The sequence below is a fragment of the Macaca fascicularis genome, chromosome 7 (assembly GCF_037993035.2).
Source record: "Macaca fascicularis isolate 582-1 chromosome 7, T2T-MFA8v1.1".
In the NCBI taxonomy this organism is placed as follows: Eukaryota; Metazoa; Chordata; class Mammalia; order Primates; family Cercopithecidae; genus Macaca; species Macaca fascicularis.
This window is the reverse complement of record NC_088381.1, coordinates 7,745,751-7,763,838: the sequence shown is the minus strand read 5'-3', so window position 1 is coordinate 7,763,838 and position 18,088 is coordinate 7,745,751. Positions and strand designations below refer to the sequence as shown.

The window sequence follows — 18,088 nt, the reverse complement described above, 5'->3', positions numbered from 1 at the left end:
ATTTTAAAAACAGTAACTTACCATATGTAAATTATACCTTAATAAAGATGAAACAAAATAAAATCCACCTAGATGGATTCAATCCACAAAGATGTTTACTAGAACACTATAGCAATAAGCTAAATATCAACAGGGGTGGTAGTTAAATAAGTAGAGTATCCACAATAGAATATTTATGCTCATTAAACCCATTTTCTTCCCCCAATGTGGGTGACATGCTATTTACCTGGGGAATAAAACCATACACAAATGGTCCCTCACGCGCGTGCGTGCACACACACAGGAACGCACGTGACACAAATGGTCCCTCACACGCGTGCGTGCACACACACAGGAATGCACGTGTGTTTCCCCACACAGGGGTGTGTGTTTACCCGCAGGGGGAAGTCTACCTGCTGCTTTCTCCCACTCTGTCTCCAGGTCCTTCTGCCCCACTTTGATCTGAGCCCTGCAGGTGAGCACTGCCCACCCATCCGTACGTGCCGGCCAAGGGGACAGATTCTGCATGTGACACCAGACGACGAGGTGGTGGGTGATGCTGGGTGATAAGGATTTGTGTGCAGGATTTTAAAACAGGATTATAAAGCTGCAGGAAACTAGAAAACAGGGGGCAAACAGACCAAACCAGCACTTTATTTTAAAAAGTTTTATTTTGGAGATTTAGAAATTTGAGATTTTTAATAACGGCAAAAGAAATTCAGTCACACCTAATGATTAACAGAACATAGTGGTGTATTATCTAAACAGAAATCGTGCTGATGTGCCATAATAAATTGTCTATTAGTAAAAAAATACACTTTAGGGCACAGCATTGTATCACAAATTACAGTAGGGATACTTTGCAAGAATTTAATCAAACTAGAGAATTCTGAGTAACTGTATCTTTTAAATGCAGCACTTAAAAATGTAACAACTCTGTGCATCCTTTTTCTTAAAAAAAAATGACCTTGCATGTGTCATAGAAACGCTGCTTTATTGCTGCAGAGGTCAAAGTTCAAGGCTCAAGAGGTACAGGAGAGAAATACAAAGGTAGCCTTTAGAAACTTGGTTTTGTTTATATATAAAAAAGGTAAAGTTTATAAAAGTTAATTTACAAACCAAGAACAAAAGTGGTATGCACGCATTATATACAAGCATCCTTAAAACATCAAAATTTTCAAATGCATAGCCAGAAAGAACAGAAAACAACCACTGCCCCTTGTCCAAAAAAAAAAAGAAAAAGGAAAAGAAAAAATCCCCAAATCACACCACTATTTTCTTCTGGGTGATAACACATTTCTGAAACCACCAGATGCACAATTTACTCAGTCTTTGTCATGATACAGTATCTCGATAATGCACAAAAGCCATAAAAACTTAGTAACATACAGCGAGAATGAGCTAAGAATTAAGAACATGAGGGTAAGGCATTCCTGCTGGTTAGTATGTTTGTGGTAATATGGTGAAGTTAGAGATCTGAAGAGGCCATGGAACCAGTCTCACATGCTTCTGTATCCTTCCCTATGAAAAATGTGTTTTCATATACAGTAAGTCATTGTCTTCACTTCACCCTCCCCCAGTTATAAATCCCCCTGCTGTACATTTCTGTTAAATCCACAACACTGGTTATATATTCCAGGTGCATTTTAAAAATGTGTGCATATTACTTCATGCATAATAAAATAAAATGTGTATGTATGCTAGGCCAGGGCCATAGTAAAGTTTGAAACAGTGTACTTTGGAAAGAACAGACCTCAAATGCACCCCCATTTACTGGCTGGTATTTTAACGGAAATCAATATGTGAAGTTAAGCAGTGACGATAAAAAAAAAACTACAAAAATCACAAAGCAAAATATCTTTGAACCTCTAGCCAATACCAACAGTCCCGTCAATCACAAACACACAGCGTGTAGCGTGTTTTCTGACCATGGTTCAGGGGCATGCTCACTAATCTTTATCAGTTCAAACAAATGCTTCATACTAACAAACTGTAGTATCAATTCTAAAAAAGGTATAATACTTGATAGAGTGGTTCCATTTAGATTAAGTTTAATCCAGTTTCACATTATTTAATCAAGTTCCTATATTTCAGAGTTAAAAGTGGTCAATAAGGACAGAAACACAGTTTGCTCCAACGAGATAATTTGGATCTCCAGGAAGACACTTGTTTTGCCAGGTTTTAGGATCACCTATGAGAGAAAAGAAGGTGATGTCATTTACAGTTGAGTAAATTGCTATCTGCAATGCTTTGCAATTATAGGGCAAATATGTATATTTAAACATAATTTTCTTCTGTTTCTTCAGCATATTGTATTTGTTATCAAAATTCACTGCTTTATTTCAATGCACACCTGCTGCCACCTAACAATTTCAAAGGTGTTTCACACTTCTATTTAAAAAAATACTTAAAACTTTCTTTCCAACTCACACCATTAAGAACAGTTTTCTTTTTTCAAACTTTCAGACTTCTCCTTTATTACATTATCAAGTGCACTGACTTTTCAAAAAACGAATACAAGTGAGTGACGGCAATCTCATGTCTGGGACAGTTCCAGTTTACCCGAGCCCACATAATTATCAGTAGCACTTTTTTTTTTCCCCCTTTCAAAAGTCTGCAGGATAATTATATGGTCACCTATTTGAGCTGAGAATGAGGACACATTTCTCATACTCAACTATAGACCAACAAATGAGAAACCCAGTTCTGCAGAATCTAGTTCTTGAAGACCATCTTTCCCCTTACAAAAAACAAACAAAGAAACGAGACTGCACCAGAGCTGCTCAGCTCTGATTCCAGCTGAACAACAAAATTAATCACGCAGCTTCAGAAACTCACTGACTGGGTGTTAGTTAGATCTCAGGATTTAAGTTTTTAATAAGCTCTTGGTGATTTCTATTAAATGTGAAGAAGGCAGGGACGAGTATGTGTCTCTGTGGTATCCAAGCAAGCTGAGAGTCACAGCTGTGGATTTCTGCTCCCCTTACAGCAATAGCTCTCAAACAGGAACGGCCCTGCCCCAGATGGGACATCTGGAGACAGTTTGCTTGTTACCACTGGCATCTAGGGGTAGAGGCCCAGGGAAGCTGCTAAATATCCCACAATGAACAGGAGAGCCCTTACAATAATCATTTGGCCAAAATGTCAACAGTGCCAGCTGAGAACCCTGCCTACAGTATGTTAGACATTACCTAAGCAATATCTGGAGCCAAAAGCATTTCATTTTTCCAGAAAATGCGGTACTTGTAAATATGAGGAAATATGTATTTACAAGTAATTTTTTTCTTTGGTAACATTAAAATATGCTCTTGCTATGATCTTTATACCACAAACTTTTATTTCATACTGTACCAAACTAAAACTAAATAATGCTCGTCTGATTTATCAAAGATTTGGAAGCAGGACTTTAAATCAGGTTCGCTTAAAGTGATCTACACCTAAAATAAAATTCTAATTGTTAACTGACTTAAGTCACTCAAGGAAGTGAGAAATGTGAAAATGCAATGGAAGCTTTGAAATTATGATCTTAGGAGCAAAAAGTTGTTTACAAATAGTGTATAAAAGAAGCAATTTAGAGTATTACACTGAAAAACCATGGCCAAGTATGATCACAATGGAAGATTCTTTTAAATTTCTCTGGTATACATACTTTGTAGATTAAGAAATTAAACAGGCCAGGTGCAGGGGCTCACGCCTGTAATCCCAGCACGCTGGGAGGCCAAGGCGGGTGGATCACTTGAAGTCGGGATTTCGAACCAGCCTGGCCAACACGGTGAAACCCCATCTCTACTAAAAATACAAAAATTAGCCGGGCGTGGTGGCGCACTCCTGTAATCGCAGCTACTCGGGAGGCTGAGGCAGGAGAATCGCTTGAACCTGGGAGGCAGAGCTTGCAGTGAGCCGAGATCGTGCCACTGCACTCCAGCCTGGGCGACAGAGGAAGACTCCGTCTCAAACAAAACAAAACAAAACAAAACAAAACAAACAAAAAAGAAACGAAACAACAGTAACCAAAAATATAAATAGTTATAGAAAGGAATGAACTAATTTTAATAAGATAAAAATGCCTGTTTGTGCAGGACAATAACAATTCTCCCACTGCATCCTGAAAAATTGGACAGAATCAATCATTTTGAATACCAAGAAATACTCAATTATTTGGCCAAATTATTAATTTTTTTTTTTTTTTGAGACAGAGTCTCGCTCTGTTGGCCGGGCTGGAGTGCAGTGGCATGATCTCGGCTCACTGCAACCTCCGCCTCCCTGGCTCAGGCAATTCTCTTGCCTCAGCCTCCTGAGTAGCTGGGACTACAGGCATGTGCCAACACATCTAAATTTTGTATTTTTAGTATAGATGGGGTTTCACCATGTTGGCCAGGCTGGTCTCGAACTCCTGACCTTAGTGATCCACCCGCCTTGGCCTCCCAAAGTGCTGGGACTACAGGCGTGAGCCACCATGCCTGGCCCAAATGATCAATTTTTAAAAGGAAGCAACTCTTCTATCTTTCCATGGAATTTATTTACAATATATGCACCATAAATAAATGTGGAAATACCGGTGATGCCTACAAGGCCACAGGAACAGAGGGAGAGATTTGCTAACACACAGCATGGGTAGCATCACCAGCCCAGGTATTAATCAACGACAGTCCCCAAAGCCCCAAAGGACAGAGTGAAGACAGCATACCCGACGAGGAGTCGGATGATTTTAGAGCAAAAGACCAACCGTCAGGAGTCATGGACGCACAGTGTGGTAAGCGCAGCTCCACAGGCTTCAGGAACTTGAGGCCATGGGGACCACACATCACCAAGGGACTCAGCAGTGTTTCACCTGGAGTTGGAAAAGGGGATAGGCAGAGAGGTTGGATGTGGTCTTTCTTCTAGACCCCCAGTTTTCCTCACCCTGCTTCTAATTATATGCTTGAAAGCCTAATGCAGTTAGTTCTCTACAATCGCACTGACCACAAAAAAAATGTAACAGCAGACACATATGGAATTTTAAATTTCCCAGTAGCCACGTTAGAAAGTAAAAAGAAACAGGTGATAACAAATAGTATAGTATTATAACTCAATATAACCAAAACACTGTTATTTCAACATGTAACCAATATATGGTATCTTTGGAACTTGATGTTTATTTCACATTTCCAGCATCTTTCAATCCAAAATTGTCACACTTCAAGTGCGAGGTAGCCATGTGCAGGTAGTGGCTACTGCATTCAATCATATGGGTCTATAGTATAAAACATATTCAAATGTACTTGTTACAAATGTGACATATTTTCCATTTTTAAAATTTGCTCCATAGATGCTTAAAGGGATTCATGCAGGGCCAACACAGTCAGTCCTACTGGTTTTTAAAACAGGATATCCCCAAAATCAGAGTACAGAATCAGATATCAGTATTCTGGCAAAACGTAAGAAAGTGTTAACTGATTTAGGAAAGTAAAAGCACTGCTAAAAGATGCTAAATCACGACACAGTTCGTTACAATATCCTGACAGATCCAGGAGGATTATGAAAATAACAGTTTCCTTAAGAAGCTCAGAAACATACTGTCGTCTCCTCTGAGACTCCGTGCACTCTGCCGAGCATGTACTAGTGCTAGGTTCTGGGGTGATGATGAGACAGTACCTGTCAAGACGTTTAGGCTCTCCAATCAGGTGAAGACACAGCAAAGCCTTTCTGAGTGGGTGTTACCTAACCCATCTCCAGAGACCCAAAGGCTGACGGACTCAAAGACAAACTCGGTCAGGTCAGCCCAGGCTGCTCAGCAGGCACAAGTGAGAGACACCCCGTGGCCTGTCCTATGCCATCATTTTTTTACCTCATACCAAAAGTAAAAGCAGGCAGTGTGGCCACCACAGCCTTGCCTCAGGCCACCTCCTGCCTGCTTGCAACACCATCCCCAGGGCACCCCTTGCTACAGCACTCATCTGAAAGGACCTCCCTGATGAAAGGAACATGCTATTATTAGTGGCCCAGGGTGGAGGTAGAGAGAGGTGCTGCATTACCCCCTTAGCCAAGCACTATAAGCTTTGAAGTGCACACAGGGCAACTCTTAAGTTACCAAAACTAAGGAGAAAAATAAACACATTTACCTTTCTCTTTATCTAAAGGTGGGAGGATGCTGTTGTCTCGGCAGACCTTGAAATAGATTTCCTGCTCAACTCCTTCAGGAATGGCTCCTTGAGGGATAATTATACTGACTCCAGTTTCTATGGAACTCAGCACGCCACCATTGCTGTTAAATATGCCTCGCGCTGTGGCCACCACAGTATGACCATCTTCATCTTCATCCTCTTCCACAGCTGAAGGACTGAAAGTTCAGAAATGGCTAGTGAGTGAATTCCTAATAGTACACAGGTGCTTTGCTTTTACTACTACTGTATTACGTGCTTTCATTTTACTTTTGTTTCTCCATATAATCAAGAAGTTACTTTAACAAGATAAGTTTCTGGCAACAGATTTTACTGACAGGGTTATCTCAGAGAGTATTATTATCATTATTACTATTTTGAGACAGAGTCTCACTCTGCTGCCCAGGCTGGAGTGCAGTGGCCCGATCTTGGCTCACTGCAACCTCTGCCTCCCAGGTTCAAATGATTTTTCTGCCTCAGCCTCCCGAGTAGCTGGGGCTACAGGCATGTGCCACCACGCCTGGCTAATTTTTGTATTTTTAGTAGAGATGGGGTTTCACCATATTGGCCGGGCTGGTCTCAAACTCCTCATCTCATCATGATCCACCTGCCTCAGCCTCCCAAAGTGCTGGGATTAGAGGCATGAGCCACTGTGCCCGGCTGTTCTTCCATTCTTAGTGACACAAAACAATGGTGCATCTCACAGCTGACAGCATCTCAGACTTGATAACATCTCCCTAGGATTTTAAGTGCACATGAATATGGTCCTGCCTCAGCATCCCTGAGGACCAAGTGCCCACCCTGCTGCAGAAGGCAAGGCTTCCAAGGTTCCATGAGCTGAAGACCCTTGTATGGGCACATCCCAAACATCCACAAAAAGAGAGACAGTAGATTAACTTAGTAATCACAGAACACCAAAGGCAAAGGGGATGTGGTATCAATGACGGCTTCAAAAATAGAGGCTATCAAGACTTCCTGAAGGACAGTTTTGAGCCAGGGCTTAAAGGTGAGCAGAAAGACCAACAAAACAGAATCACATGAAGGTAGCTGCAGCTTCACTCCAGCATGACCGGAGTGCCAGGGACGACATCCTACGGCACAATATCAAGGGAGCAGAGTGCAGCCTGAGCTGCATAGCAGGGGTCAACTGTGTCTGTCCCTGACCACCGGTGGATGTGCAGAGCTAGGAAGGCAGTGACCGCCATAACCATCCTTGCTCTCGGAAAGCAGCCTCAGGTGGCCATCCTGACCTTTGGTTCTCCCTGCCTATAAGTGCTTCTGCTTTACGGTGGTATGAAAATGGAACTGGCTGTAGGAGGGTGAGCTGAGCTAAGGTGTGGCCAGAATCCATCCGGTCAATCGCCACGGAATGAAAGACAGGAAAGAGGAGCTGCAGGGAGGCTCCAGGAGGGCTTGCTCTGTCTCATTTGCTCAGCCATCTTACTAACTGCTGCTCTTTAAACAGTCAGGGCTATTCTATTTTTCTTCTTAGCATCATTGTGGAACAAATAATGAAAGAGGAACATAGATATTTAACGTTTTTAGATGTCCTCCACGTGCCCCTTAACAGCAGGTCAGGAGAATACAAGAGGCCATGGCTGGTTAAGAGTATGGGTTCTCGGCTGGGTGCAGTGGCTCACACCTGTAATCCCAGCACTTTGGGAGGCTCACTTGAGCCTGGGAGTTCAAGACCAGCCTGGGCAGCATGACAAAACCCTGCCTCTACTAAAAATACAAAAACTAGCAGGGCATAGTGGTGCATACCTGTAGTCCCAGCTACTTGGAAGGCTGAGGCACGAGAATTGCTAGAACCTGGGAGGCGGAGGTTGCAGGTTGCAGAGAGTTGAGATCACGCCACTCCTGCCTGAGTGACAGAGCGAGACTCTGTCTTGATAAAAAAAAAAAAAAAGAGGCCAGGTGTGGTGGCTCACATCTGTAATCCTAACACTTTCGGAGGACGAGGTGGGTGGATCAGTTGAGGTCAGGAGTTCAAAACCAGCCTGACCAACATGGTGAAACCCTCTCTCTACTAAAAATACAAAAAATTTAGCTGGGCGTGGTGGTGCACGCCTGTAGTTCCAGCTACTCAGGAGGTTGAGGCAGGAGAATCGCCTGAACCCAGGAGGTGGAGGTTGCAATGAACCAAGATCGCACCACTGCACTCCAGCCTAGGCGACAGAGGGAGACTCTGTCTTTTTTTAAAAAAAAAAAAAAAAAAAAAAAAAAAAGCATGGGCTCAGAGGTTGGATGACCAGCAGCTAAATCGAGGCTCACCTCACTCGAGCTGTGTGACCCTGGGCAATCTGCTTACTGTCACTCAACCTCAGTTTTAGTAAAACAGGGATGATGACAATACCTACCAACCATACATGACTGTTAGCTTTATTATTTTACCAACATCTTGTAACTCCTGGAGGACCTTCTATGTAACAGCATTCATTGCAACAACACTCTTCAGTTTAAAGGTTGAGTTAAAAAGATCACTTCAAAGTCCCAAGTCAAATAAACTACAACAAACTCACATGAGAAAAATCACAGGGGCAATGCTTTGAGCAAAGGCAAAAGTCTTACCTCACAGGAATAGCTTTAGGCACTGTGCTGATATTATTTATTTGATATTTAGGCTTCTCTGCATGGATAGAGAAAGTTTCAACTCCACTGTCAAACTCAGAAGGCTGTGCCAAACTGTGCGATTTCACAAGAGTTTTTGGAGAAGTGGGAGTTTTTGACAAGTCAGGTTTATGTGCAGTTTCACTTGGCAGAAGATTGTGATTGAATTTAGGACTTTCAAACTTGCGTTCAAACGGTCGGGCAGAACTTGTATATGGTTTTGGTGTGAATCGATTGTATGCTGGAGTGACCGTTTTCTGAGTCTGTTCAGTTCCATTAACCGGGGCTTTATCTGGAAAACTTTTCTGGGGATAGAAAGCTGGCTGAGCAGTATCTTCTCGGTTTGGTGGTCTGAAAGTTGCTGGCTTATTCTGAGACGGAGGTGGGTCTGGTTTGGACACTAAGGAATTCTGAAAATCCAATGACACTGAATTACCTGAAAAACAAACATAAGCATTTAAAAACCTTTCTGAAAAAAGGTGTAACAGCCCTCTCCCAGCTCAACTTGTCCTGGTGCTGGAGTCGAGGCCCAAGTGTGAGTCGCACAGCCAGAGGCTGACTCCTGAGCCCCGGAGGCTAGGTGTGGTGCTGAGGGATGAGGGCAGCACGGACAGGCGGTACCATGGGTAGACCCTGCTGCCCTGGAGTCAGGGTCCAGCTGCTAAGATTCCTGGCCTCCTAAGACTGGCACTAGTCTTTGTGAAAACCAGAATGTCCAATAACCATATAATAAGGACATTCACTATTAATTAGAAAAATGTAAAACAAAACCAACCAAAAGCATTAAATACTATTTCACACACACTAGAATGGAAAAACTGAAAAGTTTAATAATGCCAAATGTTGGTTAAGAAGTGGAACCACAGGATTTTTTATGCGCCGGCAGAGGCAGTGTAATATAGTACCAACTGAACTCTGTGAAATAATTAAAGACGCTACAAGACAAGAGAACTACTAATCCAAATTCCTCATGAACATGGCAATATAATTTACCACAGTATGAGAAGAAAAATCATATGGTCATCTTAATACATGCAGGAAAAACATCTGACCAACTGCTTGCAGCAAACTCTGAATATGGGGAACATCTTAAACACGACAAAGGACATCGACGAAAATCCCACCGCTAACATTCTAAGGGTAAAACATGAAGTCCTTCCTCCTTAAGATCAGGAACTAGCAAAAGAGGTCCAATTTCACCACTTATGTTTCAGAGTTCATTGGAGGTCCTGGCCAGTGCAATCAGCAAGAAAAGAAAGAAGGCCAGGTGCGGTGGCTCACGCCTGTAATCCCAGCACCTGAGAGGCCGAGGTGGGCAGATCACCTGAGGTCAGGAGTTTGCGAACAGCCTGGCCAACATGATGAAACCCTGTCTCTACAAAAAATACAAAAATTAGCTGGGCGTAGTGGTGTACGCCGTAGTCCCAGCTACTCAGGAGGCTGAGGCAGGAGAATCACCTGAACCCAAGACACAGAGGTTGCAGTGAGCTGAGACTGTGCCACTGCACTCTAGCCTGGGCAAGAGCAAGGCTGTGTCTCAAAAAAGAGAGAGAGGAAAAAAAAAAAGAAAACAAGAAAAAGCATAAAGACTGGAAAGTAAGAATTAAAACTGTCTTCATCTGTAAACATGGTCGTGTGTGAAACAAAATCTTAGTAAGTCTCAATCCAGAACTATAACACGTCTGCTTGAAGACTCAAGTCCTGGGAGGTGCCTCCTAACGGAATAAGAGAGAAGTCTGTGCTACGAGAATGCCTGTTCACGGCAGAAGAGATAAACACTTTGTGTTACATGCTGAGGGTAAAACGTTACACAGCTCTTAAGATGAATAAGCTGGAGCTGTATGTGATCTACCTGGTATGTAAATGCAAAAGTCAAGGTGCTATGGGATACATTTTCTGTGAAACACCATGGCTTTTCTATTTGGGTGTGTGAAGATGAAACATAACAATACGTTTTACAAACCATCTTTAGATATACTGGCAAACACTACTTCCACAAGATTGAGACTAGCACAAAACAGATTAAAATCTGTTTAGCTAAAAGGCTTGTCCAAAATAATGGTCTTGTAAAAACAGGAGACATACTTTTAACAAAATTCTTAGTTTTTACTGTTCCCAGCCCAAAGGTTTCAATCATGTATTTTTTAATGTAAAAACCATTTTGCCTAGAAACCACCAGAATTTTACTTCTTAAGCATTACTGTGTTATAATGTCTACTTCCGAACTTCCTACCTTCACCATGTGCTCCCTTAGAATGTATGTGGAGAGACGCGCTGGTGACAGGTTGAGATGGCTGGGCGTACTGCGAGGGCAATGGAGGAGGAGGGGGAGTGACCTGGAGGGGTTCATAGCGTTTCTCACCAAATGATCTATCTACACCATCAGCTTCAGGAGGCTTTCCCCTGTTAACAAATGAAGAAAATGCCAACACCTGAAAATGGACTCACATTTACAAAACAAGTTCTCATTTCTGCACGTATCTCTTAAGTTAACTAGAAATTTCACAATTTATTCTCGTGAGTATGGGTAGCTACTCTACCGAAATATAAAAACAGATTCAACCATTTATCGGTACAAGAAATGTCCACACACACAAATACTTTAAGAATATTAGTAAAACATCCAGAAGATGGCAACCAAAGGCAGGTGAAATTTTGGGTATATTTTAATATTTAATTGTTATTTACAAAAGATAGTAACATTGACAGATTTAAGAAAGTCTTGCAAATATTCTGAAAACATATCATGGCACAAATTTTCCTAAGACCCACTTTTTTTTTTTCTTTTTTTTTTTTTGAGCCAGGGTCTCAGTCTGTCACCCAGAGTGGAGCGCAGTGGCGTGATCTCAGTTCACCACAACCTCTGCCTCCTCCCAGGCTCAAGCGACTCTTCTGCCTCAGCCTCCCGAGTAGCTGGCATTACAGGCGCCAGCCACCATGCCTGGCTAATTTTTGTATTTTTAGTAGAGATGGGGTTTCGCCATGTTGGCCAGGCTGGTCTCAAACTCCTGACCTCAAGTGATCTGCCCGCCTCGGCTTCTTAAAGTGCTGGAATTACAGGCATGAGCCATGGCGCCCAGCCCTAGACCCACTTCTGATTTTGTATCTGGCATCTGGCATACTCAGAGCACCACAAAAACAGATGTCGTAGACTAGGGGTTGGCAAACTTCTTCACTGAAACACCAGAAAGTAAATGTTTCTGGTCTTTTGGTCCATACAGTCTTTGTCACAACTATTCAAACTATGCGGTTATAGCCTCAAAGCAGCCACACACAACGGGCATATCTGTGTTTCAGTAAAACTAAAAAAACTGGAGCTTTTACTTTAAAATTTCCCCTTGAGTTACCAGGTCCATTTTTTGGTTAAATGACTGCTGGAGCAGCAGATACTGCTTTATCTTACAAGGTTCATTTAAGTCAAATTGTGCCATGTATGCTTATTTTTTCAGATTGCCAATTGTTAATATGTAACACAAAATTCACACAAATCTTTTTAGAAGACCCATAATTGCAACATTGCCATCTAAACCTTACTGCTGAATGCCAAAGCCGCACTAGCTTTATGTGCACCCACAACAACATACGCATTTGGAATATCCCGGTCATTTTCATACATTTTCATTGAAGAAGTCTCATGATTGGCTTCTTTATCTTGTTTTCATGAATTTAGACTAAGCCCTTGATGATGACATTAAATTCTGAAAGTGCACATAATGCCAGTGACACAGTGAGGGACACCTTACGGAACAGCCTCACATTAATTGCCAGTCTTACCACTTGACGTTCCTTTTCAAGTAGTCATAGCTAGTGTAAGAGCCAAGAAATCTAGGTGATGGCAAAGCAAGCGCAACGGAAAAATGAAAGAAAATGGTCAATCTAACTAAGTAAATTTGCAGCAAATGGAACTCAAATGTCATTTAAAAATAACCAACATCCACCATTTCACCATAATTTGGTCTATAAAGGAACATATCACTAACTCTCATTTGGCCAAGGAAATTAAAGATAGATAAAACACAGTCACTTAGTTATGCCATCTGCTGGCCCACCCTTCATGTACTTTAACTGGTACTGCAGTGAAGAGCAATGTGTTTGAGCTTTGCTCCTTCTGCACCTCTGTTGCAGCTGCTAATAGTGAGCAAAGAAATTTATCAAATCAAAGAGTGGCGATCAAGGATAATCAGCAGGTTCTGAATAAGTGGGAGTGAAACGTCCTATTAAAGAAAAAAAAAAAAAGGCTGGGCAAAAGAAACACTGCAAGTGAAGACACAGGAAAAAGTAACACAACAGAAGAGCTACACCGAGCCCCTGGGAGGGGAATGGTAAATGGACAGATACAAACATGCCTGGCTTGAAACCTGGCCAGACTTCTCATGTTCCTTTCTAGCAAGACCTTTTGCATCGGCAATCGTAAGCTGGGCCCTGTGGTGGTGGAGTCTTACTGGTGAAGCTGCATGCTTGATGCTCAGTCTCTCTCTCATCTAATGATGTCTCACAAACACAAAAACAACTGAACATCGGTCTCTTACATTTAGTTCTTTAAAAGCTAAAAACCACCATCATTTATTGAGACCTGGAAGTCTCGCTGAGTGAGCTGAGTCCTGAAAGGTAGATTTGATAACAAAAAATCCCTGGTTGTCCTGAAGAAGTTGACTCAATCTCTGGGCGGAGACATGTGAACAGCCCTGGAGGGACACTGCTCTTCTTGCACTGTCTTAGAATCCTGGAAACTTCCAATTTACTTTGGAGGTGAAATGTCTAAGCTACTGTCTCCTGACCTTTCCAGTTGTAATCCAGCTCTATGGAATTTTAAGACTGGGTTATCTGCTTGCTTGCTGGGGCATGTGTCCTGTGCTAACAAAGATTATTTTTCGTCTCTGATTCTCACCATTTCTGAGGTGTGTTTTTAAGTGAAGCATAAGCACACATCATCTGGAGGAAGAAAATTTTGCCATTCCTGTATTTTACTGAAAGAAAGAAATGCCTGAAGGCAGTCTATTTAGTGACAAACAGTAAATGGTTTTGAAATGCAGGACAGAGTCCCATATTTTAAGCTATTTTCCAGTTGATGAAGTTGTACTTATCGGATAAGAGGATGAAAAAGCATTACAAGGGAAAGTTACAGAAACAACTTCCCTCTTAGTTATCTTCCATGACCCTTATTCTCCTTTCCAATTCTCTAACCATTAAATACCTATATAGGAAAATGCAGCACAATTATAAAGAGTTTCAATTTCACACTACAAAGGAAAAAAAAGTATACTGGTATCCATCCCAAATTATACTTTTCTCACTCACAGCAGCAGGGAGTAAAATCAAACTGAGTTCCGAGTAAATTCACAAAGACAGATGTCATCTACTTCACAATATATCCCTGTGAAAACAATGACCAGGTAATACAGGTTCCTTCCAGAGCTGTGTTAATGAAAAGGAGGGTGGTGGATGCACCTAGTACACCATGCCCTGTTTTGAGCTTCATTCACTCAACAATTATTAAGCCCCCGCTGTATGCAAGGCAATGTTCTACACCCTGAAGTTATACATCACAAATAAGCTAAGTCTTCTTTCTAGAAAAACAAAGCAAACATGCATTTCAATTGATTCCCTGGCAAAACAACTTACTTTTTAGATCTAAATATAATCCTTTTTTTTTTTTTGAGACGGAGTCTCACTGTGTTGCCCAGGCTGGAGTGCAGAGGCACGATCTCGGCTCCCTGCAAGCTCCGCCTCCCGGGTTCATGCCATTCTCCTGCTTCAGCCTCCCGAGTAGCTGGGACTACCTACAGGCGCCCACCACCACGTCCAGCTAATTTTTGTATTTTTAGTTGTATTTTTGTTTCACCGTATTAGCCAGGATGGTCTCAATCTCCTGACCTCGTGATCCGCCCGTCTTGGCCTCCCAAAGTGCTGGCATTACAGGCGTGAGCCACTGTGCCTGGCCATATAATCTTTTAAGGTTGTATTCTATTTACCAAGTATGTAAAATGATAAATAAGAGATATCTTTAAACTACATCCATGAGCCTTCTTCTGACAGGAATGAATGTGTTTAACGGTGTTTAATAAAAATAATAACTAAAGGGTACACCCAAAGGTGAGCTCCTAAGGCTCAGTGCCTAGCTCACTTTAGGCTAGATACCATTTAGATGCTACTGTGATAACTGTAAATGAACTCCTGTAACACTGTAAATGTAAACGAATTCCTAATGACAAATCCACATCTGTTTTTGTTCTTGTGGGTTTTTTTCTGTTGAGGTATGAACCCAGCTGTGCGCCTGTGTGGGTTTACATTGTGCCTAGCTCACTTCGGTCTAGACATCATCTAGATGCCACAACCCCTTTCTAGTGTTGTGCTAAGGGGTGGTTCACAACACTAGTGCAAGACACGATTTGCATTTAATATAACCCCCATTGCAGCACTCTCAGTTTGCATTTGTATTCTCATAAACTGCTTTCTTCTGTAAACATTAAGCCTTAAATATAGGACAGTGAAAAAAAATGTTTTAAGTCTTCACTTCGAATGATGTCTTAGAAAAAGCAGTGGTAATTAAAATTAGGTGTTTTTTTTTTTTTTTTTTTTTGAGATGGAGTCTCGCTCTGTCGCCCAGGCTGGAGTGCAGTGGCTGGATCTCAGCTCACTGCAAGCTCTGCCTCCTGGGTTTACGCCATTCTCCTGCCTCAGCCTCCCGAGTAGCTGGGACTACAGGTGCCCGCCACCTCGCCCGGCTAGTTTTTTGTATTTTTTTTAGTAGAGACGGGGTTTCACCGTGTTAGCCAGGATGGTCTCGATCTCCTGACCTCGTGATCCGCCCGTCTCGGCCTCCCAAAGTGCTGGGATTACAGGCTTGAGCCACCGCGCCCGGCCAAAATTAGGTTTTAATGTTAGTGGTTTTAAAGTACGTTCTAAAACAATTTCACACAATAGTAAATGACAAGTAATTAATTTCCCAAGATAATCCCAAGCCCACGCAACTAATTAAGGAAAAATCTAGGTGCTTTTAGTCTAGACACAATACTATGTGAGATGAATTCTAATACGTCAATCTGGCTAGGTACTTCTATGAAGGGATTTTTCAGGTTTTATGTCCCCAGTCAGTTGAGGGGAGATGGTCTTGGGAGGGCCTGGCCTAATCAGTAGAGCCCTCTGAATGAGAATTTAGGCCTTCCGTGATCTCACACTCTGCAGTAGCTCAAAATCTTCCCTTCCTGACCAACTGCCCTCTGAAATACGACTTGCTTAGCCAGCCCCTGTAACTGTGTATATCAATTTCTTTTGACAAATCCACACCTGTTTTTGTTCTTGCGGGTTTTGTTCTGTTGAGGTATGAAGCCTGTGTGGGCTTAGACCCAACTATCAGTACCAAATGCTCTTATCAGTCAGGGTTCAACCAGAGACACAGAACCAGCAGGAGACACAAACCCACGCAGGCACAAGAAAGGAGAACAAACTAACACAAAACCCGGGGATGAGCAAACAGAGGGGAGCAGCAAGAACAGGGAAAAGATGACTGGGAGTCAAGAAACTTGGGTTCAGTCCCAGCTCTGCCCTGTCATTTTCCCTCACCTGTAAAACTGGATCAGAAATCTTACAAAAACAAAAAACCTCTTCGGTATTTCCCTCAAACAGGATCCTCCTCACATCTGTTTTTATATTTAAAAAATAAAAACAGAAAAGAAAAAGAACCAGCATGAGGTCATTCTGTGTGTGTACAGAAGACTGATGATTACCTAGCAATGAGGGTCCTTGTAGCTGACACTGTCTTCCGTCAAAGCCCTGTGATGTTAGCATCTTTGTGAATGCAAAAACTGTGTACATCTAACAGCAGACTTTAAAAGCAAAACACACATCCCAGAACTAAAAAACCATGTACAATGCTGAAGCACTAGAGCCTACAGAAATCATATATTACATTTAAACTATTTTTCTTCAAAATATATTGAACTGCACGAGATTAATATGCTGCATCCTGTTTTTTAAAAGCCAGGTGAAAGAGCTTACTTTGAAGAATAACTAGAAAAATTTGATTGATTCTGAGAATGAGCTGGCTTTGCAGGCTCGGAGAGATGGCTGGCAGCAATGTGTGCAGGAGGCTTATTCTCAAAACTTCTTCGGTCAAAGTATGAGAGCTGTTTTCGATAATATTCTTCATCTTCTTCAGGGTCATAATGATTTGACCGAACGATATCTTCAGGTGGCTTCAGTTGAGGCTTTTGAGGTTCTGGGATCCTAACAGATAATGAATGACAAATGGAACACCTTTTTAGATATTAATGTTATGAAGGAAATAGAGTACGTAAGTCTTACCTTGACCAAAAGGTCAATAATTACTAACTGCTGTGATTACTGAGGATCTGAGCAGTCCAACAGTTAGAATAGATATTTCAAATCCCATGTCCTCACAGAGTATACTCAAAAGGCAGCCCCCTTCTGGCTCATGAGTCCTTTAACACAATTTAATAAGCTAAATGATTATATGATTAGGGGACAGCAGTTTAGAAGTAGTTACTCAGAAAGACAAAGGGGAATGCAACCAAGACAGTGAGCATCTTGAGAAGTACATATATGAAGGTCAAGAACAGTAAATGATAGACTTTAAGAACTTTCACAGGGATTTTTAAGAACTCAGTCCAGGATCTCAATGATTCTCATATGAACGAATAACTCTATATGGTCTAAAGTTCTAGAAGGCATAGAAAGCAGATGAGGAAGAAAGCAAGTCACTAAGGAAATGCATATTAGACAGCTCTCTTCTTTACGATAAGTGCAAACATATATTCAGGCAAAAAAAAAAAAAAAATCAGAAGAACTATTCAAATCTAATCTGTCACTTATTGGCAGTGCAATGAGGCCATGGGAAAAAGCTCAGGCTGAGGAGCAGCGGGCCAGGTTTCTCTTCCAGCTCTAAGAAGTCTTGTAAGCTACTTAACCCCTCTCAGCCTCAGTCTCTCTCTGCGATGCAGAACACCACTGTCACCTCATTCTGCTGATGTGTTTAGCACAAGGGCAAGCCCCTGATGCATGCTCACTGAATGATTTAGTTATCTTAACCAATCTGAGTCTGTTTCCTCACCACTGGAAACTAAGAGGTCACATGTTGAAAAGCACTTTTAAAACTAAAAAACATAATACAAATGTCAGAGCTTAAAAATGTTTATTTAATCATCTGCTTGGAGACTATCCTTCCGAAAGTTTGCTAAAGGTATAAAGATCTGTCAGAAAAGGCATAATAAAGTTCTACTTTTTTTTTTTTTCTTAGAATCACTGTGTAGGAGAGCTGATAGTTTTTATTTAAGGACAAACTCCTCCTATTCACACCTCTCCTCTACTAACACAGTAAAAGGTTTTCTCATTGACTAAGA

The 18,088-nt window shown here is 41.7% G+C and overlaps 1 protein-coding gene across 26 annotated transcripts in view; it reads right to left on the bottom strand.

Annotated features, from left to right (window-relative positions):
* Window positions 1–631: 631 nt before the first annotated feature.
* TJP1 (tight junction protein 1) overlaps window positions 632–18,088 on the bottom strand; it is a 273,602-nt gene continuing 256,145 nt past the window's right edge. For 7 of the 26 annotated variants that reach the window (XM_045395188.3, XM_045395193.3, XM_045395191.3 and 4 more), the window contains 7 exons: window positions 16,728–16,955; window positions 12,504–12,554; window positions 10,963–11,132; window positions 8,691–9,165; window positions 6,081–6,298; window positions 4,667–4,810; window positions 632–2,170 (listed from right to left, as the gene is read on the bottom strand). In XM_045395188.3, coding sequence (XP_045251123.2) covers window positions 2,076–2,170; window positions 4,667–4,810; window positions 6,081–6,298; window positions 8,691–9,165; window positions 10,963–11,132; window positions 12,504–12,554; window positions 16,728–16,955 — 1,381 coding nt within the window. In that variant the 3' untranslated portion in view covers window positions 632–2,075. The remainder of the gene's footprint in view (window positions 2,171–4,666; window positions 4,811–6,080; window positions 6,299–8,690; window positions 9,166–10,962; window positions 11,133–12,503; window positions 12,555–16,727; window positions 16,956–18,088) is intronic. The other 19 variants (XM_015452566.4, XM_073995393.1, XM_005559036.5 and 16 more) reach the window with 5 other exon arrangements.